This window comes from Poecilia reticulata, chromosome 3, assembly GCF_904066995.2.
Source record: "Poecilia reticulata chromosome 3, P_reticulata-male-v2, whole genome shotgun sequence".
Classification (NCBI taxonomy): Eukaryota; Metazoa; Chordata; class Actinopteri; order Cyprinodontiformes; family Poeciliidae; genus Poecilia; species Poecilia reticulata.
In genome coordinates this window covers 26,332,196-26,356,765 of record NC_088832.1, presented here as the reverse complement: position 1 = coordinate 26,356,765, position 24,570 = coordinate 26,332,196, and the positions used below count along the sequence as shown (strand labels likewise).

Sequence of the window (24,570 nt, the reverse complement as noted above, 5' to 3'; positions counted from 1 at the left end):
TGAGAGCTGTGACCGCACGGCAGGGGGCGGAGCTGTCAGGTGAGAAACCTGTAACACGCACGCAAAGGTACTAGAAGACAAATACAAAATGCGCCTGCATATTTCATATCAGCGAAATTCATGTGAAAATGCATTTGTTTTGATTGCAGGATAAAATACAGAAGAATATACTGGAACTGTTCATCAGAATTGAAACTTTAAAAATACTCCGATTCAACAGTGTGAACCAGATAGTAGCATCTGTCTAAATCTTGAAAGTTTAATTATCATTTCTTTTCTTTACTCATAATTTGGTAGTGCAATGAAGCCCAAACAGTCCCTCACTAACTGAATATGGCCAGTGATCACCCTTCCAACAATTTATATTCAAATGCCCTGACCTCTGACCTTTGCCTTTTCCACAATCTATACACTGCAAGAAAAAAATATCTTGCCACATTAGTGTAAAGGAATGATGTATGTGAATTTTTGACATATTTAACTCCTTCTGAGACATTGAAGAAGTAGATATTTATTTACATGGCAAATTAATTTGACAAAACAAAAGAAAACCTCACTGGGTAAAGTTAAGATCTCGGAAGGATTATTTTTTTGAGTTTATTAGTAACTTATAGCACCCTCTGCTGGCAGAACTGCGTGCTTTATGATTAGAAGTTGTTAAATGCAGAAGATTACTGCTTCACAGTTTGATTTACCTCACAAAGCTTTCTCAGCTGGGTTTGGCTCTAAAGTATCTAACCTGTAATTTTGGAAATTGCATTGAAGTTTGAATAACAAAAGCTTTCATAAGAAACATTCTTTCTCAGTGAACGATTTTCTAGTTCCAGCTATTTATATGGAACATCTTGCAAAATAGCAACAAGTATTGCTGTATTCAGTTTATTAGATTTGTTAAATATTCGCCACATACATACAGATGTTGGCGCCGGTGCTACTGCAGTGTGAAAAGCGTTCACATAAACTAATCTTTCATCACAGCAGCATTAAGTCACAGATTTTCTTTTACAACAGTCTAAATATTGATTTAAGAACTAATTTGTTTTGCTCTTGACTAAATCCCCACTGGAAGATCTAATTGTACCTCTGCTGTCAATATTCTTTACAACCTTTTCTTGCCAATCACTGATTCATCTCCAATGGTCAGAACTCGTGACTGGAGCGTGCAGCGAGAGTGACCTTTGACCTCTTTGCACAATCTCTCTAAATCACACAAAGTTCTTTCTTCTTACTCATCTCACCATTTTCCAGATGAACAAGATGATCGTAAAAGAAGTTTGATTTTGTGTCTGTGTGGATTTGCTTTGGGCGGTTATTTTTCTAAAACACTTTCACAAACTCTCAGTTTTCTGGAAGAGGCGACCACAATGTTTTTTTTTTATTGTCCTGCAATTTGGGGTAAATTCAAACAAAAAAAAATGGCATTGCGTGTCCCACCCTTTACGTAGGTATTTATGGGTGTTTCATTCCTTTGCAACTCATTCTGATCTACTTTCAAACATTTAAAATAAAAACCTCCAGAGAAAGCTGGCTCATGTTTAGTATTAGTCATGAAAGCAAGAAATAAAATAATATATATTTTTATATAAATTCAGCTTTCAGATTAAGTTTAGTTTCACACTTTTTCTTTTTCACAAAACCCATAATCAAAAGAATTCAGTATGGTGCCTTGCAGCTTCTTGGAAAACTAAAAGAAAAATTATATTTTCAAAGTTTTCTATGATACATCTGCCAGCTTTTGATTATATCTAGGAGACAACATGTGCAGTCACCAACTTGTTTACATAAACAATACAATTTAAAATAAAATACTGGGTATAAAAGTATATTTTAAATATCAATTATGTTATATTATTTACGTATAAAAATGTGAGTAACCATATTTTGTATTTAATTCCTGCATCATAATGTTAAAGCAACAGATGCCACCAGTTTTTACTTGCATAGTTTTTTTTTTCTAATGAAAAATGAAGCCCCAATTGATGATTGTACAATTACAACAACATAATGCTCATGAATCTCATGAAATATTTCCTGAGTTTGCCTCAGAGAACGGCTGCAAAGGTCAAACCTCCGCGCTGGACACTGCAGGTGCAGAAAAGGCAAACCGTGCAGATCCAAGGTTGTAATTTGTTTTTCTTTTTTTGTAACCGATGTCCCTGCAGGCAAGTCATCAGTGGCAAAGCAGAGCTTCCATGGACGGACACAGGAAGAGGAAGAGATGCAGACGATAAAATTCATAGTTTGAAGTGGTTCAGCTCAAAGGCAGACCTCAGAGGCTCAGACAGGCGGGCTCATATTGTATCTTTCTCACACGATGTCCTGCACGCACAGGCTTCATACACACCCACAGAAATGAAAGGCAGCAAAACTGTGTTGGCAGCAGTTTGAGAGAGAGAGAGATTTTAAATGTCTGCTATCTCTAATTGGCACAGTTTGAAGTGCTGTCAGAGTTCCAACAAGACTCATTGCTCCACACAGTGACATGTTCGTTTCCTGGGAGGTTGCTGATGGGGTGGGGTGGTTCTGAACAAAATTAAAAGGTAGGCACCGTGTTTGGTTCTCTGGCCTCGAGCGCATGAATGACGATCTCTAAGCTGGCTGTGAAAGGCTCAGGTTTTGAGATCTCCTTGTCCAGAGGACCATTCAACAAAATCCTCCTCCCCACTGGAATGAGGAGGACTGTCTAGGGATATTCCCCTCCGCTCGCCAAACACCTTCTCCTGGAGCTCAATGATGTCATTGCGGATGTCAGCCATCACTAGCAAAAGGAAGTCGAAGGAGCCAGGTGGTCCCTGTAAAAAAAAAAAAAAAGTCATATAAATAATTCTCTTGATTGTGAATAGTTGCATGGTTTAAAGCATATTGTAGATCATGGTCAGTAAAGTGGACACCTATTCAAAACTCTTCATTAAGGTTACTTTTTTTTAACTCTAGATGTCGCTGCATACACTGCCACCTACTGGGAAACCAGTGTAAATTAACAGGCAATTTGCTGAAACTCGCCTGGCCCAAAGGCAGTCAGAAATACCCCGGTAATTGCTAGGTACAGATTTGTTTACTGGGTGGAAATCCCAGTCAATCGTTTTTTCAATTAAAGTAAACATCATGCATCACTGCCCAGATTTCATCACACGATTCTACCGTTACTTTTATTCAAAAATCTCCATCAGTAGTTATTTTCTCAAGTTGATATCTCATGGTATAAGACACCTGTAGGGAATGTAATTGGACTATGGTAATATCTCAGTAAAATGAGCAGTGTATTAGTTAGGATTGGGGTGTGGTGAATGTCTGACTCCAGATTCAGAAGTAGCAGAAGAGGCTGGGGATTTGCCTCCAAGCTGAGATCAAGGAATTCACTTGGTTATACTCACAGGGGGTCCACTGGATCCCGGAGCTCCTCTGTCACCCTGTTGGCAGGAAACAGCAAAGATGAACCAGTTTCTCTCAACTCCTTAGAGAATGAATGTGGTACAGAGTATATTATCACACATGCAGAGCTTCACTTGGGGATTTAAGAGTCAAAATAGCTAAAGATGAATAAGAAACAGTACTAATCCAATAACACAAGCTGCTCACTAAATATTAAAATTAAACACAGAATTACAATTTATAGGTATGATTTGGTTGGGCAAGCCTAAATGTAATCCACATGAAGTCAACTGAATCAATGGTACTGGTGTAATATTTACTCATTTATTGTACACTTTGCTGAGAATCAACAAATGACTTTTGTGGAGAACTGCTGCCATTGTACTGCAAATATAGTGAGTACGCCTGAATTGAGTTGGGCTTTTATTAAGTAAGTATTTCGCAAGTAATTGTACACAAAATGGACCTAATAGATGCTAAGTAAGGATCTGCAAGTTATGCTGTTCAACTCAGAGTCTGTGGTTAGTGTTTATATGCTAGAGGCTGATTTTTTTATTTTTTTATTTTTTTATACAATCTCATGTGTTATATGGATGTAGAGCAGTCAGAGCATTGCATTAGTGCAACACAGGCACCAGATGGCGACTGCAGTTGCACATAAATGCAGAATCAAGAAGATAGACAAAATTAAAAACAAACATCTATTTTCACAACCTTTAATCCATCTCTTCCTGGAGCCCCGGGCGGTCCCTGTTAAAATGATAAGGACATGGTATTTCTCAGCAATTTTGACTTTATTACAACATATTCACCAAATGAGCACAAATCACCCGCAGTGCAAATAGAGTTTTTTTCTGTAGCTATCAAGTGTCACATGCAAAGCAGCCATATTGGATTTTGAAGTGGTGGATTGACTTATATCCTCCCTGACCTTCCTGCTGTTCCTTGGTCTTCAGAATGCTATTAGTAGTTTGTCAATTAGGCGACTTTTGGATTTTATTAATCAGTCACAGATTAAGGGAGTCAGCATACAAATATAGCCACAATTTAAAGAATTTTATGTATAGGTTAGTTTGAAAACTCTGAATTCATTTTCCTTCTACAGCAACGAAAAATGAAGTGTTTTCCCATCACATAAAAACCCAGTGAGACACATTGAAGTTTATAGCAGTTATAGCCTAAATGTGGAAAATCTTTAGGGAGATGAACACTTATTCAAAGCAGTTTATGTTGCAGAGAAATCCTGTGGCATCCTTCTCCACTGTTCTAACAAACTCCACAGTGAAATCCTCAGTTCTTTAAAAGACTCAAAGATCTAACTTGTTTTATTTTACCTGCAATGATGATTGAAATGTGTGTACTAATGGAGAAAACTCCACTCTCTGTTTCAACGTTTTTCCATTGTGCCTTGTGAACTGTGATACCATTAAAAGGTTGCAAATGTTTTATTGAAATATAAAGTAATACATGTGAACTGAAGCAGAAAGAATATGGACCTGGGGTATTTTGGGGGGAACGGTTGTGTCATAAACTCATCATGTACTCTAGTTTTATGATATGCAGGTGTGTTTGATTAAGGTTTTGATCTAATGTATATTTAATGTTCTGAATACACTGTAGATTGTTTTTTGATTTTTCTTACCATTGGTCCCCTGCGGCCCCTCTTTATGTGCCTGAGATCAGGTTCTGGTCCCATGGGCCCCATGTCTCCTCGTGGACCCCTTGGACCAGGTGGACCTCTTTCCCCTGGATCCCCATTGCTTCCTGGTTCCCCTGGGTGCCCTGATGAAGAAAGGCAGATTTTATTGAATGGAGGAAAAGTAAAATGGGGGAGTGGGTGGTAATATTAAAGTAAAAACAAAATGCTGCTCTACTTTGTCTAAATAAAATCATTTTCATGACAACTACTATGGTTTTAATGTCTTCCATAAAGCGTTTGAGTTGTCACAAGCATCCTTGTCATTTAATTCTTACCTGGGAGACCAGGAGCACCTGGAGGGCCAGGTAATCCAGGAAGACAGGGGCTGTCCGTACTTTTTCCTGCTCGAATCGGCTTGTTGTTGTTTGCCAGTCCAGATACCTGCAAACCAGAAGATGAATATGTTTTTGGAAGCATCAGCTGTCTCTGCTGCCTAAAGTTAAATTTGTGTAAGAGTCGTCTTAAGCCATGACATGAAGCTCATTTGTCATTCCTCAGCATAAAATTAAAATGTTCTTAAGATATTTTTGGCTCAAGTGCTTTAAATGTGGCATATTTCTTACCTGGTTGTGCGACTGTGTGTTTCCCAGCCGCAGCTTGAGTTGGAACAGGCTGCTTTTCATGTTCATGAAATCTTGGCACGTGAACGAGCAGGAACCAGCACTCATCAAGGTGTCGGACTTTCCCGAAGAACTCACTGCACGACAAAACAAACATTCTTTATCTTCTTTTTGGTGAAAGCCGCCCATTTAAACAGGATATGCACTACTTAATGTTTTTGTAAACACGACTTTGAGTCATAAGAATGAGGCGAGTTACTACTTGTGTTTTAAAAAATCTGTAAACAATGCTGGTTCATCGTGCTTTTCTCAGGACTAAGTTCCCAAAGGTAAGAAGCTTTAAAAATGCACAATCTTGTGTTTTCCCAAATACGAGGAAGGTTTCTCCATTGCATTTTAAAAACTTATTCAGGGGACAACTGAGAGATAAAATTGAACTCCGTGGAGTGACTCATAACAACAGTCAACTATGGGCTGTAGATAACAATTTTCAAGTGGAAGAGACAAACAATATATGCCAAAGATACTTGGTATGTGTTTAAAGTGCTCAGATCAGTTTCAGAGAAAATATGTCAACTCACAGTTGTGCACTAGGATACAGGACCGCTGGTCTGATGCCAGGATGTAACCGGTGTGACAGCGGCACAGAAAGCTCCCAACTGTGTTCACACATTCATGGTCACATAGACTTTTACCAGAGACCTCACACTCATTGATGTCTGTAGGCAGATCAAAACATGCAAAGAGACAAAGAGAGGAAGTCCAGCTATAAACTGCGACATGAAAACCAATAAAAATCAGCAAGATGTCTGATACTTTACATGCATAATATCATTTACACAGAAAGGGGTTGTGGAGGCTGAAACCAGAGGTGTTCATTGTTCAAATAAAATGAAACCTTTTGTGTTATCAGAGACAATACATTATAGGTAAACTAAGAGAGAGAGAGTCATACTGACCCATGCAGTAGGGAGACTTGTGGGTGCGGTGTCTCTCCCTGTCAAAGCGATAACCTGGGTAACATGTGCAGACGACTCGACCAAAGTTGTCTGTGCACTGCTGCTCGCAGGGTGACGCGGCGCAGACATCCACACCTGAAGACGATAAGAGAAGACCGACTCATCTCACTGCTGGGAAACGCTCCAGCAGCTCAACGAAGAAAATATCAAGCCAGTCAAACTTATACAACTTATTGACGAGCTAAAATCCCCCTTTTATTGTGTTACACTACAAAGATCAGAAGGGAAAAAAATGTAAAATGAAAGAAGTATATGAGTACTACAACTAAATACTTTAATACTTTAAGACTGTTACCGCAGTGTTGAGCTGGGTTGTGTCATCTCATCGTAAAGCGAACATGAAATCTACAATCTGACCCCAAGGGCCTAATTTTTGAAACTGCTGCTGCCTTCAACTCTTTAGATTTTGTGTAACAGAGCAACACAGTAATCTGTACTTTTCTGAAAGTAATATTCTCCTGTTTTATGTCCAAACATTTGATTTCACCACAATGCGGATTTTATTGAAATCACAAGGGCTTGTTTTCAGCCAGAAGACACAGCACCATCTAGTGGCTGATGCAAAATAAAGTTAACGCATGTCACAAATAATGTGAAAAAATGTCCCCCTTTAAATATAATACTAGTAAGCCAAACTTTCAAAGTGGCCTTGCTCTATAGTTTATTAGTATTTCTGGAGATCTTCTAGAGGTTTTCTTTGAAAATGTTAAATGTTTTAATTTACTTCCTGACCAATTTTAGAGAAAGTAAAGAAATTCCTCTGACCCTTTCAGCATAGTTTACACATGAAAGACTGCCTCTAAAACATGTTGTAAAATCACAACCGCAAAATTAGAATATGAGTTCAGATATGCTCATTTGTTAAATTTAAAGCACCACGGAAAATTACACCCAGCTATTAAACATTCTTTTCATTAAGCACACCTTTCTACATTAACGTAATGTATCTTAAATGTTTTCATTAGCTGCAATCATCATATAGAAATAAATGCTTCAAAACATCAGCTTGTGTCTGTAATCTGCAGTTAGACAGAAGTGTGAATAAACTGAATAAAAGGACGCATCACTTTTGTTTCCTCTCAGACAAAACTTCTCTTGTTTTAGATCAGCTGGAATTTTCTGCAATTATTTCCATTTGCTCAATTTCACATTAGTGAGAACAGATCAGTGTATGGTTTACCTACTTTCAGGTATGCACTGGCCCATCACAAACCTGAATCCATCACAGCACTTCCTCCTGCAATACAAGACAGAAGAAAATGAAATGTTGGTCCATTAGCATGATCAGGAAACAAATCGACTTTTTCAATAGAACTTATTCTACTGGGTGAGATTGTTTTATTTCTGTTCCTATGACACAGTGCATTTATTTGCAAATGATACAGCAGGATTTAGCATAGCTACACAACATAAATATTTTCAAAGCTTAATTTGTCACAGCATGACAGTTAAAAAAGATTTTAAAAGAATAAAATTGCATGAATGAACAACACGAGTATCAAAACAGGCGGCATAAAGACTTCCTTCTATCCAGACAAAACCCCACTGAGAAGCACATTTTTAGGCTGTTGAATAAAAAGTAAACACAGAGCAAACTGTTGTGCTAACAACTGCACTTGTGTTAAGAATAGCAGCAGAGAAGTGTTGATATCTCACATCTGGAAGTCAGAGGACAACAGACCACACAGAGGAATGTGTGCAGCTGACGGAGTGACCAATAGATCATTTACAGTAAAGCTGTGGAGATCTGGGGCACCAAACGCACTCATTAGGAAGTCCGTCCTGCAGTTCACTCACCCTTAAACTGAGTGAAAGCTGTTATAATAATGGAATGTGTTTTTTTTTCTACTTTCAAATTACTGCTGTGAAAGGCATAGTAATTATCCACAAAAAAGAACAAAGTTGCTATTGTTATAGCTTGTCTGATTTCCTATGTCATAAAAATTGTGATTTGTGCACATCCATCCATACATCCATCCGTCCGTCAATAAATTAGTAAATAAATGATGAAAACATTGTCGTCATTACTTATTTACAGTGAAACATTTTAGATATTTGTCATTTATTTATATACATTTCTGTGTCTAATTTCATTTTCATTTACTTATAAACTTTTGAACATTCACTTATATATTTTTTTCACTTTTTAACAATTTAAAATCTTCAAAATTGACTTTTTACTTTTTAGATTACTTTCTCATTTGGATATTTAATTTTTTGTTGACTTCTCCATTTGGTTACTTACCTACTTATGTATAAATTACAGCCCTTAATTGTCCCTTCCCTGTTTTATTAGATTGTGCTACAGACCTCAGTGTACTAATTATCCTGCCACTGACAAGCCCAATGAAGAAGAAGTTCAGAACATTTCCCTCTGATTGGTGTAGACTGCAGTTGCAGAACATGTATGCTTACTCTCCTCACAGAGGTGGGGGTTGCAAGGGGTAGAGGTGTTTTATATGAAGATTTTTTCTTTTTTTCTTTTTTCACCACAAATGATTTACAATATTTGGAAGTGACACTCGTCCAGTCAGCCCACAACAATTCACCACACTTTACAGACATTACAGCTGGAAAGAAAAAGCGAGGAAGTGGCTTAGAAAGTGGCCACGGTACTAAGAATACACATGAAACTCACGCAGACATTTGAGCAAGAGGCAGAAGGGGATTTAAAATGATGCCCCATCTACAGACCTCTTTTCGATAGAACGTTGCTTTTATTGTCCTCCATCCTCCCTACAATGTAGCTTTAAATCACAGTGAGTCCCCCTCTATGCCTCCTTCTTGTGAATGAAAAATAACCTATAAAACACAACGGCTGGTCCGCACTGATGAGATCCAGATGAGGGTAGCTTTAATCTGCAGCTTGTAGCTGGGAGTGTTGAGAAGGTTGGATAAGGCCAGACATGGAGGTGAGGTGGAGAAAGGGGAGGGTTAACGCTGAGATTAAGACTGACACTCACTCAGTCAATCAGTCGATCCATCCGTCAGTCAGTTGGTCTTCTGAGATGAGTTAATGTGTTACAGATGCTGAAAGGTCTTCACTTTACATGAATATAAATGTTTAGCTGGTTTAAGAAGTCTGCCTTTGATTTGTATTATTTCTCTGATAGGACCACAAAAGTTTCAAGAAACAACATTCTGCAATTTATCTAATTTTCAGTTTTTTGGATTTGTTCATTTTAAAGAGAAAATGCTGCTTCTTGAGAGCCGGAAAATTGTGCATAAAGGTTTGCCTCACTCACATGTTGAGGTCACTTTGACCTGTTTCTTCTGCAGAGTTTGAGTCTGAATTTCTCCTTTCCCACAATAATCCTCCCTGAAATTCTTGAGGTTTTTCTCATGAAGTGTTGGTCAAGTGGGCACTCTTACGTGCTGTGGGATGACTTCATGTGCTGCTGGCTTGGTTTTGTATGCATGATTCTTTCAAAAACAACAACAAAAAATACATTTCACTACAGAGATTTTATTCTATTTGCCACTTCGAATGTGGGTAAAGCTGGGCAGCTATATAATAAGACATAAGAAAGAATACGAATCCTAACCTAAAGAAACAGAATCAACACAGTAGACTTAACTTTGTCTGCATGTAAATATGTCAAAGGGCCACATATGTCTTCATTATATCACATATTCATATATTGAATACCTGAGGCTTTATATCATAAAATTGGCAGAAATGCTGGAGAACGTCTAAGAGGTTGCAAAAAAATAGAGAAAGAATCAGAGGCTCACTTTACAGTATGACAATTACCCTAATTATACAGACTTTATGTGTAACAACCTAAATTCAATTGTGCTTCTGCAGCAAGACATGAAAAATGTTCACAGAGGTTCTTCATCAAATATAACTGAGTTTGAGCTGTTTCGAGAAATAAACCTTAAAAGACGTATCCCACGAGACCAGCAGCCGCCCCAAAAACTTCTGATGGGCAGAAGAGTGGAGTGCAGGGTCAACTCTTTGTGCTTTTGCTTTTGGAAGGTGAATGGAAACTGTTTAGAGAGCCTGCAGGCCAATTCAACTTGACATAAGCTCTGAAAAAAAGTTCAAATGAAATATAGGTTACTGTTTTGGAACTCCATCAGTGTGTGTAAAATATTTTCTGTTAGTTAGAAGCTTTTTATTGGCATCAAATGCAGACTATTAGTCTCATTTAAAGGCGACATTACAATATTCTAACTCCCAAGTGATATGTGAGGCCTGGGATATTATCCCGTAACGAGGTGGTGCAGCCTTTTAACGTCAGTCAGGATTTATTAATTAAACTAAACACAACTCTAACAAACTGTCTCTCTTCCAGAGTCCTTTTCCACATTCTCTCAGCAAACTTTGTTTGAGATTTAAGACACGCATACATAGATTTAGGCCAATGTCAGCATTGTATTTCTCTGATCATTCTAAACTTTCACTGGATGTTGACATAATTTATTTTTCTCCATTTGGTTCTTCCCTCTTCTGCTCTGACTGGCATATTATTGGCCTAATGTTGCTCTCTCTTTGTGGGGGTGACCTGATGGCTCCTACCATTTTATGCAAAGGAATATCCATCAAGTTCAGTTAGACTTAGACCAGGACATGTCCAACCTGTAACAGCTGCTTTTATATGAAAGAGTCTTTGTTGCATGATTGGTTGCATTCATTTAAGTTATTTAAACAGTGCAAGCCACTGTTATCCTAAGTTAGAGTGAAATACTCTGAACGTTTCCTATTTGCTTCAGGTAACCTCGGACTGATTCACTGTTTTTGCTTAGATGACTTTGTATTTATAGGGAATGTTTTCAATCTGATCATGAGTCAAATAGATAAGCTCATCTCCAGCAGGCGGATGGGCTAAGTGTACGACCTCAACAAAACGTTACACTGGAAGAATTTTATATGTCTTATTTTGGCCCAAAATGTAGATAACTTTTGATTTAATAGCAAAGTTTTGAATTACACTGCCTTGCAAGCATATATCTTGAAACTTTTCAGAACATTTTCAGATTTGACCTGTTTTTCACATCTTCAAACATATTTTGATAGACCAAAAAATAGTGTGACAAGGAAGTGAAATAGGAAGGAAATAGTTTAGACTTGGTATCCAAATTCTCTATCAAACCAAGCTGTTGGGAAGTGCTGGAGAACCGAGTTAGAACAACTCCAGTACTTAAGATTACTGCAAACATCTTGGTGCCAGATACCACAGTGCACTACGAGAAGTCTAGTAGAGTCCATGCCTTAAAAGATCCCATACGGTAGGTGATTGTAATGTTATGTTCACTAGATTGTAATGGTTGTAACTGTATTTAACCCTTTGGGGTCCAAACCTGCCTCTTTGTATGATAAAAGGTTTCAGACCCCTGGAACAACGACTGTTCACTGGAACAGCAACGCAACATGACATTCTTGAACTGAGATCAACAGAACTACTTTTATGTGAGTTCATTCCCTAAACTGATTCTTTGGACAATGTCATAAAAAGCAGGACTGGATTGTTTAGTTGCCTTTTCTTTTACTAATTGTTTACTGTAAGTGTATTAGAGTGGAATGACTGCCATGTTGAAGTTATTCATGTCTTTTTAATGCTGTTCTGGTGTCGAGTTTTGGCTCAACCTGTGTGTGCATGTTTTGAAATTAGCAGCGCTGGGCCACACGTTTTACAGTAAATCAGCCGTTGAAAGTGTGTTTTAATAATAAAAACAGAATGAACATGATCATGCAGTCCTTCTCGGCCTCTGCTGATACAGTCAGTATGGCTATCATCATCCATGACAGTTGGCTGCTGGGTCTGACAGCTTGTGTACCCAGAGCCAATAAATTACAATAAGCAGAACCAAATATTGGGTATTACATTGCGCATGCTGAGATATGCACTGTGACACTTCCATTAGCTTTGATAGATACAAATAAAGCAGAAATCTCACACACTGACAGCAGCAGACAGCAATAATCTTTTTGATTAATGGCGGGAAAAGGAGCCTGATCCGAACTTTGGTTTTTTTCTTTATAGGTTTGATTCAATCAAACATCTAACAGACAGTTGCTAAACCAAATAATCAATGTGGATATAAATGTAGCCCAAACCAATTCAGAGTATACTGATCTGCATCTCAAATCTGTCTTTTGATCTGGCCTTTTTCAAAGGAATTTCTTCCATCGTCATCTCAGCTGGTATGGAGTTGACCCAGTAAAAGGTGTAAGCAGGCTCTTGTGTAACCTCACTCTGATGGTGCAGTTTCAGCCAAAATCAGCTTGAAAGCACGGCTAGAAACACAAAGACAAGATCCAGAGGCAGGCATGGGCCCAGATCACTTTACCCTGAAGATTATGTACTTTAGAAAGTGGTCTCCTCCCACAGAGGGGATGCTCTCTATTATGGTTTCAGCTACAGCGTTGCCATGATTTATTTGAGGAATTGCAGACAGGAATGCACTAAAAAGGATATTACGGAGTAAACCCTCGCTGACTTTAACCCTGGTACACACTGCCGTTGTCCTGACAGCCTGGGTGAAGCTTTCCATTAATGCTGCTCTGTTAACTATGCATAGCAAGCCCAATCCTCCCAACTGCTAGGCAGAGATACAGTGATGCATTTATGATCACCTCCAATAAAATGTGTGAAAATCACACAAAATGAATCTTTTATTGCAGTGGCGCAATCTCATAGTGGAAAAATGAGAAATTAAGTATTTAATTTGAGCATATGGAAACATTTCTGTCAATACTTTAGACACCCCCACCCAAATTGGCCAAAAGACAACTCTTAGTCTTTTATAACGTTGCTCAAGGTTAGAGCGACCACAGAAAAGTATATATGATTTCTCTCAGCACAATCTCTCAAAACATCCAGGTACTTTCTTCTTCTCACCCCACAGATTTTCTGTAGGATTACGGTAGGCAGGCCTGGATGACTATGGCAGAAGTCTGATTATGTGTTGGTGAAATATTTCTGTGTAAATTTGACCATATGTTTTAGATCATTAGCCCTCTGAAAGACCTAATGATCAATTTTCTTTTTTATTATTCATTTATTTCAAGCAGCCTCCATGTTTGTTTTTATACTAAGCTGGTTATACTAACCGGGTTCTAGCGTTTGGTTTTAGCGCTGGTTCTTTATCTGAAAAACTGTTTCAATCCTGGCCTCAACTTTGACCTCGGCCAGAGGAAAAAGCCGGTTAAACTAGCCGAAGGCGCGGGTATGTGGAGGCCAATGACAGATCAAAATGTACAAAACTCCAAAATTATTTGTTAATTTTGACCTGCCTGGTTTAAAAAACAAAAACAAGAAGAGCAACTATCTTCTGCTTAAACATCACTGACCTTTCAAGTGGCTGACATAGTGGCAGAGATGGGAGTTTATCTAATATTGATGTTTAGAGGTGAAGGAAAGAGAAATAAAAGTAAGGAAGGAAGTAGTGGATATTGGCATGAGGAGGAGGAGGATGACTTTTGATTCAGGGATGACGGTTGTTGTGAGCTCACAGTGTTCCCTTGTGGGACTGCGGTGGGAGGGACACAGGAAGTGGAGCTCAGTGGAGGTCAACGGCCTCTTGACATACCAGGACAAGGGCCCAGCCATGTGTGTGCCACTTTGATGGATGCATCTAACTAATGAAGCTCATACGTGTTACAGTTAGGGCATGCTGTATCCATCAGCCGAGATGTAAGTGATTTATTTGTTTTAAAACCTCCGCAGATGAAGAGAGCTGTAAAACTTGGCTCGCTGCATTGTACTGTGCATGGTTGTGGGGTGATGCATTACCCTGAAACACATTAGCATGATGAGGGAGACAAATAAGATGGGATTTTGGAGGGGAGGCATGTCTTCATGTTCCTTTTTTGAAGTCGGTATTCGTTTCATACACAGACAGTTTTTGTTTTAGTCTTTTCACCGCGTTGCTCATTTTCTGCTAGTTGTGAGGTGAGAGAAGTTTATAAGGTGCCTCAACTGTTTTCACTGTTCTCACTCAAAGCATGTTTAGAAAACCATTATTTATATTTTTACGTCCCTTTGGTTTCACAATAGATGCAAGAAATTCAGCATGTTTGACATCCATCTGAAAACACTCTGAACGCTAAAAATCTCTTCTTTTGGTAAATTTCAGGTTTTGTCTTTGTTGAAACTCTGCAAACGTTTTACAGCAACTTCTTCCTAAAGATGATAGGGTGTTAGCACAGCTGCAGGTCACTTCTAGAGCCATACATGTGTGCTCTTTTAAACTTGTGTTAGTATACATGTGTTAAGGTGTTGAGTGCGCCCCATTGTTTTCCAACCTTTTTTTTTTAAATTATTATTATTTTTGAGAGTTGTGCTGTCTCACACCAAACCTCAGACACCACAAACCATATCATCAAACAATGCTGATGATTGAGAATGATGCAGTTTCCCACACACTTTATTGTGATGCCAGCGATCATGTATTTTATTTCAAGCATGATTTCCTGAGAAATGCTAACCAGATTTCCCTAAAACAGCGATTTGTTTTCACTAAACGTAGTGGTTTATTAAACTGTTGTGGTTTTAGGGCTAGAAAAAAAAAAACTCTGGCAATATGCAAGCAGAACATTTATTGGCTTACTTGGAACATGAAGGAAGAATTGTGCTACAGGATTGCATCATGAACATTCCCCCCAGTTTTACTTCTCTTTATAGGAACCACAAAAATCTGTCCAGGCATTTAGATTTAGCGAGACGGGCTTTGCATTAGAACTATACTTATACAATCATTGATGATATGACTAAGGTGAAAAGGGCTGAAAATGTTATTGTGGAGTTTAGGAGACTGACACAGCTCTCCTTGTGGTCTTTGGCCTCTGTGACCCTGTCCAGACTCAATGTCTCTGCAAAAATTTGGCATCTATAACCCTCCCACCCCCGAGAAATGATCCACCTTGTCCAAGTCAACAACCAACCTGTAAACACATCATGTTTGAAATGCATAACTTTCAAATGAAGTATATCACTTTTACAGCTATTTGAAGGCGGAAGCTCGCATGAACTATTACATTTTTAGGTAAAGATTAAAGTAGATGCAACAGCATACAATCACCTTTCGGTGCAGCCAGGTGATCAGAGATGTTTCTCAAAAGCAAAATGCATTTTTCTAATGTTGAGAACCGTAATGTTTATAATAGTGACAAAATGATTGTTACTGGGCCTCGTAAGCTAATTTGAACTTGAACAGTTTACATTTTGTGCAAAAAAGAGAAACTTTAGTTCATTTTGTTGTGATTTTATGTGACAACTTCAACACAAAATATCACTGTGAAAAGGAGAAACTTTATAAAGAAGTTTACGTGATTTCTTGTAAAATAAAAAGGGTGCCACTAATTACTTTTAAATATTACCAAATTTGCAAATAAACACCCCTGTGTGTTATGTAATCCCAGTATAAACCCAGCTGTTCTGTTAAGACCTCAGAGGTTTGTTAGACAACATTAGTAAACAAACAGCATCATGTAGATGAAGCAGACAGGTCATGCAGAGAGTTGTGCTACAGTCTCATAAACATACAGGATGCCCAGGGTTGTCTATAATTATCTTGAACTGATGATGAATCCTTCTTACAAGTAAGGATTGAAATGTGAAATGTCTTAATTGTACCTGCTGAAAACAATCTGATGGCTACAATTTAAACCAGGTCTAAAAAAATTTATTTATTCAAATTTTCTTGTGAGAATATTGTGAGATTGTGTGAATGAAGGACTGTCACCTACAAGAAGAAGTATGGTTCAGAGTTTGATATCAGCTAGTTTATTAATTTGACCAGGAGGGTTTCTGTACTGTGTAGCAACTGAAAACCAAATCGTTCAAACAGAATATTAAGATGAGTCTAAATTTGTGTAACACAACTTGTTTTTCTAAGATTAAAGGTAGATTAAGATGATTTTAGTTGAGGGTCTGCAAAGTCAGAAATAAATCAAGGATGTTAATGTGGCTTTTTTAAATTGTGAGGCTGATGTGGTGAGCCACCATATTCTTTGTGGGAGGGAGAGTCTGTGACTCTGCGCCCTTCAGATGGAGAGCCCTTAGCAGTTTCAAGGCTTGGTTGGACACAAGATCTGGTGCTGGGATCCAGCTTGTTGATGGCTGTAAAGGAAAATCTGAAAGTAGGAGGAAGCAGGGAGTCGTTGGTGATTTGTAGAGAAATGTCAGGATGAGGCTGCATCTCTGCCAGCCATTTAAGCCTCTGGCCTATATTCTTAAAGAAAATAACAAAAACATGCAACAGATTTAATGTAGGTGCTTAGTCTAAAACATGAAACACTTAGATTTCACAGCACTCAGCAAGTCTCCCCTGACTGTGATCCATGTTCTCTTCCCACACACAGTGGTGCCGGCACCAGTGGAGGGGAGTTGGAGGAGGAGAGCTGGCAGCCTCCAGATACGGAGCTCATCCAAAAGCTGGTCGCTCAGATTGAGTTTTACCTGTCTGATGAGAACCTGGAGCACGACGCCTTCCTGTTCAAGCACGTCAGACAGCAAAGTTCAATTCCTCACCCAAAGCAGAAACAGTGGGGAACAACTACAAGACATGGTCATTCACCTAAACTAAAGTGCAAGGGCATGCAAACAGATGTGTGGGGAGCAAGTAACACAGCTCATCCTCTGAAAACATCATCCCCAAAACGTGGGTGGTTGTAACGTCATGCTGTGGTGATGCCTTTCTTCAGTATTGGCAGGGAAACTGGTCAGAGTTGAGAAGACAAGGAGCTAAATACAAGATAACCCTGAAAGGAAAGCTGCAAAATATTTAAAACAGGGGTGGGGGTTCACTTTCCATCAGGACAACAACCCTAAACAAACACCCGGCTGAGATCAAAGAATATCTGTGAGTTGGTCAAAGTCCTCACCAAAACCTGTGGCAATACTTATAAATTGATGCTCACAGACACTCTCCATTCTATCCAAGTCAGTTTGAAATATTTTGCTAAAGAATGGACACACATTTCAATTCCTATCTGAGCTAATCTGGTAGAGACTTTGCCCAAATATTTCCAGCTGTAGCTGCAGTGAAAGGAGGTTCAACAGACTGAGGGGCTAAATGTCAATGCATGGTACGCTTTTCAGACTTTAACTCCTTTGCACCCTTTCCACAACAAAATTATGCAGCATTTTGCTTTAGTCAGTCACATAAAATCCCAATGAAACACATTACAGTTTCTGGTTGTAGGATGACAACAAATGTAAAAACTTAGGGCTTTTGAACAGTTTTGCAAGACCCTATAGAATAAACTGGGAAGCCAGAGTTTAAAGTCTGATAGCTGTGTGTAAGAGTAATGTGTTTCCATCGTCAGGCAAGGCAGGATTTTCTGGAAGAGCATATTGGCATGAGTAGATGAATAAAAATCCAGTTATGGACTGGCAAAGTATTTCACTTTAAAATGTTAGTGACAGTGACTGAGCTCCATCCAGCCGGGGATAAACCAGGACAGAAGGGTTATAGCAGGTTGAGTGAAGTGAGGTCAAACTAATGAGAGATCACTTATGAGGGTTTGTGAGTTTTCATGAAAGACGAGAAAAAAAAAAAAACTCTGGCAAACATTTCTACTACAAAATGTAGCTAATGCTCAAAGTGATGGACCGATAAGACCTGGGAGGTTTTCCAGTTCTTGTAAATGGTCTCACTTCGGCATTGATGTTGGAAAATCCTGGAGGTATTGGAAGATTTATAGCTGTTTTCATCTTTTAACTCCCTGGTTGTTCAGTGCCAAACAAGGACCCCTGTTCTCATGTTTCAGTTCTGTTACATGAAGCAGAGCTTCGAGTATGCAGGCACATGCTCCCGGCAGTGCTTGTCAACATCAAACAATACATGTGACAAAAATACAGTTCCAGTCTGTTATCAATTGGCTGGTGATCTGTTTTCCTGAGTAACCGACAGTGACAGCAAAGCCATAAAAGGGTTGGAAAGAACTAATCTGGAGCAGATTATTTTTTAAATACATTAAACGTACTTGTCCAGAGGGGTCTTCAGGTGTGCACTAATCAAAAAAAGATGGACAACGAAGCTAAAGTTGTTGGGGAGGTCTGAGTTTGAGTCTGCAGCTCTACAAAGACAATTAAAAAACTATTAAACACAGGAAGCTCAACGCAAAGGCCTCAAAAATGTCCTCTCAGAGAACAAAGACGAAGAACAGTGTTAAGTTCTGGGGGAAGACCTAAACTATGAATGGAGTTTAACATGGCTAAAAGAAATCTTGTGTCAAGTTCAAGTGTGAGAAAAACAGGCTTGTTAGGATTTCCACAGCTTGAAGTTTACTGATCACGATCCAAAGTGTACAGAGAGAGAGAGAGAAAAAAGGATAATGGAAGAGAGACGGTGCAAAAAAAAAAAAAGATGCCAAGATGCCCAGTGGAATGTAAACAATTTTTAAGTGTATCGTGTTTGAATGACTATAAGTTTCCACTCGCGAGCTTTCACACAACAGTGAGACAACAGTTTGAGGCCAGGAGACCTGAACCAAACTCGGAGCTGTCAGTGCCTCTCTGAAGTCCTCTCAGATGGATTAACAGTAGACTGCTGGCAGGTGAAACTGAACCTCTAGAACACACATGCTGGTATATCATATGTGGAAAGCATAAAAGTGCACATATGTTTAGTTTTTCAAATTTGGTCCCACTCACTGCAAGCAGACATCCGCAAACTAAGACAGTATTTGGCAGCGTTTTTATCCCCGTGAACACAGGTTTACAACCACATGAAGGTGATCTCATTCATCTGCACCTGTGCACACAAACAGGCTGAAGTCGACACACTGCGTCAAATGTAGCAAATGTTCAGTCCAGATATTCACAAATTGTAGCATTGTACAAATGGATCGGTTAACAGTCTTCAAACATCTGTCTGAAGGTGCATTCATGGCTGCATCTGTTCTTTGTTTCGTAGGAAAATGAAACCAGGTTGTTTCAGACCTGAGTCAGACTTTTTTTTATTGTTTTTGTTGGTCCAGTAACTATCACTAATTATATCAGTGTGGATGCATGTCAGATCTAAAGTGCAGAAAGTAAGTATTGAGCATGTCAATGGTTTTCTCATATATTTCTAATGGGCTTAAATTCACGCCAGATGTTGGTAACGACCCCAAGCACCCCACACATACAATGAATTAAAAAGAAATTACTCTATAGAGAAAAATGACACATGCAATGTGCATTAAATACTCAATGAAACCTATGAAACTTTAAAACATGTCAAAGGGTTGGTAAGGTGTGATTTTTACCATGTATTTATCACAAACTGTCTCAGATACTGAAAGTTCTGTCAACTTGTTCTAGACCATCGTAGCCATTTTAATTTCCTTTCCTGAAACCAGTTTAAGGTTTTTCTGGCTAACTGTGTTGGTGATAAATCGATACTAGATTTTTTTTAAGGTTTTGTTGACTCTAGTAGCCTTTATTTGTCAATTTTCAGACAGGAAAACAGGTTGGGAGAGAGAGGGAAGACATGCAGCAAAGGTCAGCGGGCCGGGTCTTGAACCTGTGATGGCCACGTCGAGGATTAAAGTCTCCATAAATGGATTGCGCTTCACCACCGTGCCCAAATCGACCATGGTTTCCTCCTCAGTTTTTCATCAAGCGTTTCTCACAAACCTTTCCATCCATCCTTCTTACAACATGACTGCCAATATACTTCTCTTATAAGAACACCTCCATACCTTGATGTGATGACCTTCAAACTTTACTCTTGATATGTTATTTTTGGGGGCTGCACAGTGGCACAGTTGGTAGAACTGTTGCCTTGCAGCAAGAAGGTTCTGGGTTCGATTCCCGGCCCCAGTCTTTCTGCATGGAGTTTGCATGTTCTCCCTGTGCATGCGTGGGTTTTCTCCGGGTACTCTGGCTTCCTCCCACAGTCCAAAAACATGACTGTCAGGTTAATTGGCCTCTCCAAATTGTCCATAGGTGTGAGTGAGTGTGTGTGTGAATGGTTGTGTGTCCTGTGTGTCTCTGTGCTGCCCTGTGACAGACTGGCGACCTGTCCAGGGTCTACCCCGCCTCTCGCCCGGTACGCTAGCTGGAGATAGGCACCAGCACCCCTCCCGACCCCACTGAGGGACAAGGGTGTAAGAAAATTGTTGGATGGATGGATGTTATTTTTGGGTGACATTCAATGTAACTCCTCCTCTAAGCACAATGTGTGGAATCGACAAAGTTCACATCTCATTTTATAAGGTCAGTCTGTCACCCACTATATTAGTGGCTTGTCAAAATGTTTTGCAGCAAAATTTAAGCAAACTTCAGCATGCTATATCTTCAGTGTAAATTTCCTTAATTTGCTATTGGCACACAAAATACAATACGAAGGGTTTTATTTTGAAGGTTACAATTGCTTTCTTGACATCATCATTGCACCTCAGTAAATGTGTTACTTAGATATGCTAGCTAATATTAAAAAAGACAATTTGACACCATTATCAGAGTAAACACAGAGAGAAATAAAGAATCTGACTTATTTAGAGAATGTCAAGCATAAGAAGTCTTGCTTGTTAAACTGAGAAAGAAACAAGGATGTTTTACAAAGTTCCCCTCTTCCAAGGATTCAGCATTTAAGGCCAGCTTTGTCATATCTTACAAAACAGCAAGATACAGTCGGTTTATCGAGGGCTATTTGGTGGAGTCTACAGTAATAATTTCCCCAGAAAAAAAAACAAAAAACAATTATGCAAACATAAATGCACCAATGTGCACTGCAACAAAGCTGCTCATCAAATTTCCTGTAAAAATTGTCAGTTTTCTTAGGAAATTTGATGTTTCAGAAAAGCTGGCAGCTGATCAGTCCACTAAAAGAAAACAGGGAGTGATTTGTTCACGGAGGTATAACCATCCATGGACACCTTACGAATATAATGGGACAAACTGGCAGGTGATGGAATTTGTAGAGAGAAAAAACAATTTAAACTGAGATTTAAGAAAACGTGCCAAAAAAGGAGTAAATAAAAACATGTAGACACCGGAAAGTCTAATTTTATATTATTGCAATTCAATTCCCTTATATCTAATTACAGCTAATCCTTTCAATCAATGGAAGGTAAAACTGTGTGGGGAAAAAAAAAACCTAACAGAGGCAACATAATGGATTGTTTTATAGCCTGTAAGAGGGAGGAACTCTGACTGCAGATCCCAGCAGACCTTACATGTTCAGCCCTGCAGCCTATGAGCCACACATGCAACATGTAGCAGACGGAAGAGGGAACACATGTGGACATGAACACACACAAACGCATATAAACGTCTGCTTCTCATCACCTGCTGCAAAAAGCAAAAAGCTTTGCACAATCACAAGCAGATGAATCACACTTTACTGATTTATTCGGCCTGTTTCTCATTCTTCACTACAATCCCAAAGCTTTGGTGTTTACATCACTGCTATAGATCTTGGAAAGCGGTCTGACTGAAGCAAGTTTGTTGCTGTTGTTTCACTCTCACGTGGCAAAAGTGCTCTGCCGTTGTCTGTTCTTGTTTTAGATATGCCAGAAATTGGAAGCCAATGAAACTTATGTAAGCAAATGTGTGAGAGAAGAGAAGAGAATCATGTGAAGAGGAAGACAACTGGAGTTTCTGTCAAGAAACTTACATATTTAATCTTGGCATAATAACTGTTAACAGTAAAAAAAACCTGCTGGACTATTTCCTAAATCAAAAGATTTATGTTGTTGGGACAGATGTTAACTAAATATTAAGTCAAGATAACTGAAGGTTTGAAAGGTCTGTCAAGCAAAATCCATTCAGGCTGAGGGTCTGTGTCAGTGCCTCAAGATCCATTATGAACAGATGACTCCTGCAGAAGGCCTGGTTCAAAGTCCTCTTTACAGATGAAAGCAAAGTTTGCATGTATTTGGATATCAAGGTGTCAGAGTTTTGAGGACTAGTGGAGAGGCACTGTTTGCATCCTGCTTGAAGTCCAGTGTGAAGTTTCCACAGTTACTGATGGTTTAGGTGCTGCCATGTCATCTGTCATCTACGTCCTAGGAAGTCCACAGTAAACTCAGACATCTACTAGAATATGTCAGAGCACTTAATGCCTTCTTCTGCCAACAAACTTCATGGAGTAGTTGATTTTGTTTTCAAGCAAGACTTGGCACCTGTCCACACTACCAAAGGCACCAAAAGCTGCTGCGAAAACCGAGGTGTTACTGCTTTTGATTGACCACCAAACTTTTGTGACCTGAATCCCACTGAAAGCCTATAAAGAACAAAGTGCAGATTAGCCTCCCCCTCTTGAATTGAGCAGGATGTCTGGTGTGGGTAGTGGCTGACGTCCAAAGTACCTGCTAGACAGATACATGTCTGCTATGCATTTGGACAGCAACGCAGACGACCCAGATACTTCTGTCTATCATTGTATAACTAATCCTAGGAGCTTCAATTATAAAGGTTTGCTATCTTTCTTGTGTCTTTTCCTTTGAAAAACTGAGCCTACCTTGAGTTGCATGTCTGCTTTCAACCTGTCTGCCAGTTGGCAGTCTCCCAATTTGATTTAGTTCTGCTGCTTTGCTTGCCAACTTTTGAGTCTGTTATCCTGCTCTGCTATTTTCACACACTCTCCTCTCCTGAAGCTGCTAAGTTCTCAGCTATCCTTAACTACTATCTTCATCTGTGTTCACTTTATATTTCTTTTGTTTAAACTGAATACCATTTTGTGTTTGGCATGGGCACCAACTGGCAAGCTAAACCCCCAAAATTGGATGAAAAACTACTTTTTGGCAACTAGCAATATCAGGGAAATCCATTACTGGGAGACAGACAGACTAAAAACTTTCTCTCATCATCTATCACCGCTGTATTTTCTTTGTTTTTGCGTTTTCTTTGGTAACAGTTGCAGGATCATGTGAAAGAAATATGTATATGCTGATTCAAATTCTAAGTTTTTAAGCAAGTTTTACAATTTCCTAAACGATTAAATCACTGTTTAACTCAGTCATTGTAGGGAAGCTGATATTATGAATAATAAAACAGTACTTCAATAAAAATTTTACTTTATTGAAGTACTGCAGCAACATCTGTTTTATTTTTACATTTTTAAGAAATATCCTCCATCTTCATCAACTCCTAAAAAAAGTGTTCAGCTAGCCAAGTTCTTTCTCATGTTGGTGTTTACTACGAAACAATTTATGCCCATGTATAACATCTACTGATTTTTGCATGTTGTTGGGTCTGGGATGAAGGAAGTAGCAGGTTGTGGGCCAACCTTCTTACTGCAATCGTTACAAACATCATCAACCCTTCATTACAACCGGCTGTAGTTCCTTTCTGCCTTTCAAACAACCACCATCATTTCATTCCACACTTAAATAGGAAACAGTCAGTCCAGATGGAAGATATGATGTGAGCATTAATCACCATTCTAACGTCACACAGAGTTTGTTACAGACTTTCCGTGTCAGGCTCCCTCTTCTGCCGTGCAGAGGACATTCCTTCAGGTGTGTGTCTGTGTCTGGTGAATTTAAGGATAAAACAAGCTTGTTACTGATTCGTTTAAATTACTCACAGTGGTAAGATTATCCAGAAATTTTACTCAAGTAAGAGTAGCTATACTTCACAATAAAATTACTTAAGTAAAATGAAAAAGTACAGCATAAAATTACTCCTAAAAGTTTTTGGTTTTTTGGCTAAAAACTTACAAGTAAATGTAACTAAGTGAATACAACTAGTTACTACCCAACCCTGCTGAACAGTAAACTCTCTGAAATGACAAAGTCTGTGGTAAGCCTTCAGACATGCTAAATGCATTTAGCATGTCTGAAACATGCTGGACATGAGCCTACACCTGACCTGACCTCAACCCCTGAATTAATGCTCCAGCTACGAGGCAGAAGTCTGGCTTCTGTCTTACTGGAGCCACACAGAGTCCAGCCAGAGAGACGGGAGCTGCAGAGAGCAGGTCGAGATGGAGTCCAGGCCTAGAGCAGAGTCAGTCTTAGTCAGGTTTCAGTAAT

At 39.0% G+C, this 24,570-nt stretch overlaps 1 protein-coding gene across 1 annotated transcript in view; it reads right to left on the bottom strand.

Moving 5' to 3' along the window:
- Nucleotides 1–497: 497 nt before the first annotated feature.
- The window catches only part of LOC103462616 (collagen and calcium-binding EGF domain-containing protein 1-like), a 38,659-nt gene continuing 14,586 nt past the window's right edge, over nucleotides 498–24,570 (bottom strand). The window contains exons 3-11 of the mRNA XM_008405513.3: nucleotides 7,835–7,887; nucleotides 6,591–6,725; nucleotides 6,213–6,350; nucleotides 5,635–5,768; nucleotides 5,347–5,452; nucleotides 5,015–5,154; nucleotides 4,087–4,122; nucleotides 3,375–3,410; nucleotides 498–2,792 (exon numbers count right to left, since the gene is read on the bottom strand). Of these exons, the coding sequence (XP_008403735.1) occupies nucleotides 2,610–2,792; nucleotides 3,375–3,410; nucleotides 4,087–4,122; nucleotides 5,015–5,154; nucleotides 5,347–5,452; nucleotides 5,635–5,768; nucleotides 6,213–6,350; nucleotides 6,591–6,725; nucleotides 7,835–7,887 (961 nt within the window). The 3' untranslated portion in view covers nucleotides 498–2,609. The remainder of the gene's footprint in view (nucleotides 2,793–3,374; nucleotides 3,411–4,086; nucleotides 4,123–5,014; nucleotides 5,155–5,346; nucleotides 5,453–5,634; nucleotides 5,769–6,212; nucleotides 6,351–6,590; nucleotides 6,726–7,834; nucleotides 7,888–24,570) is intronic.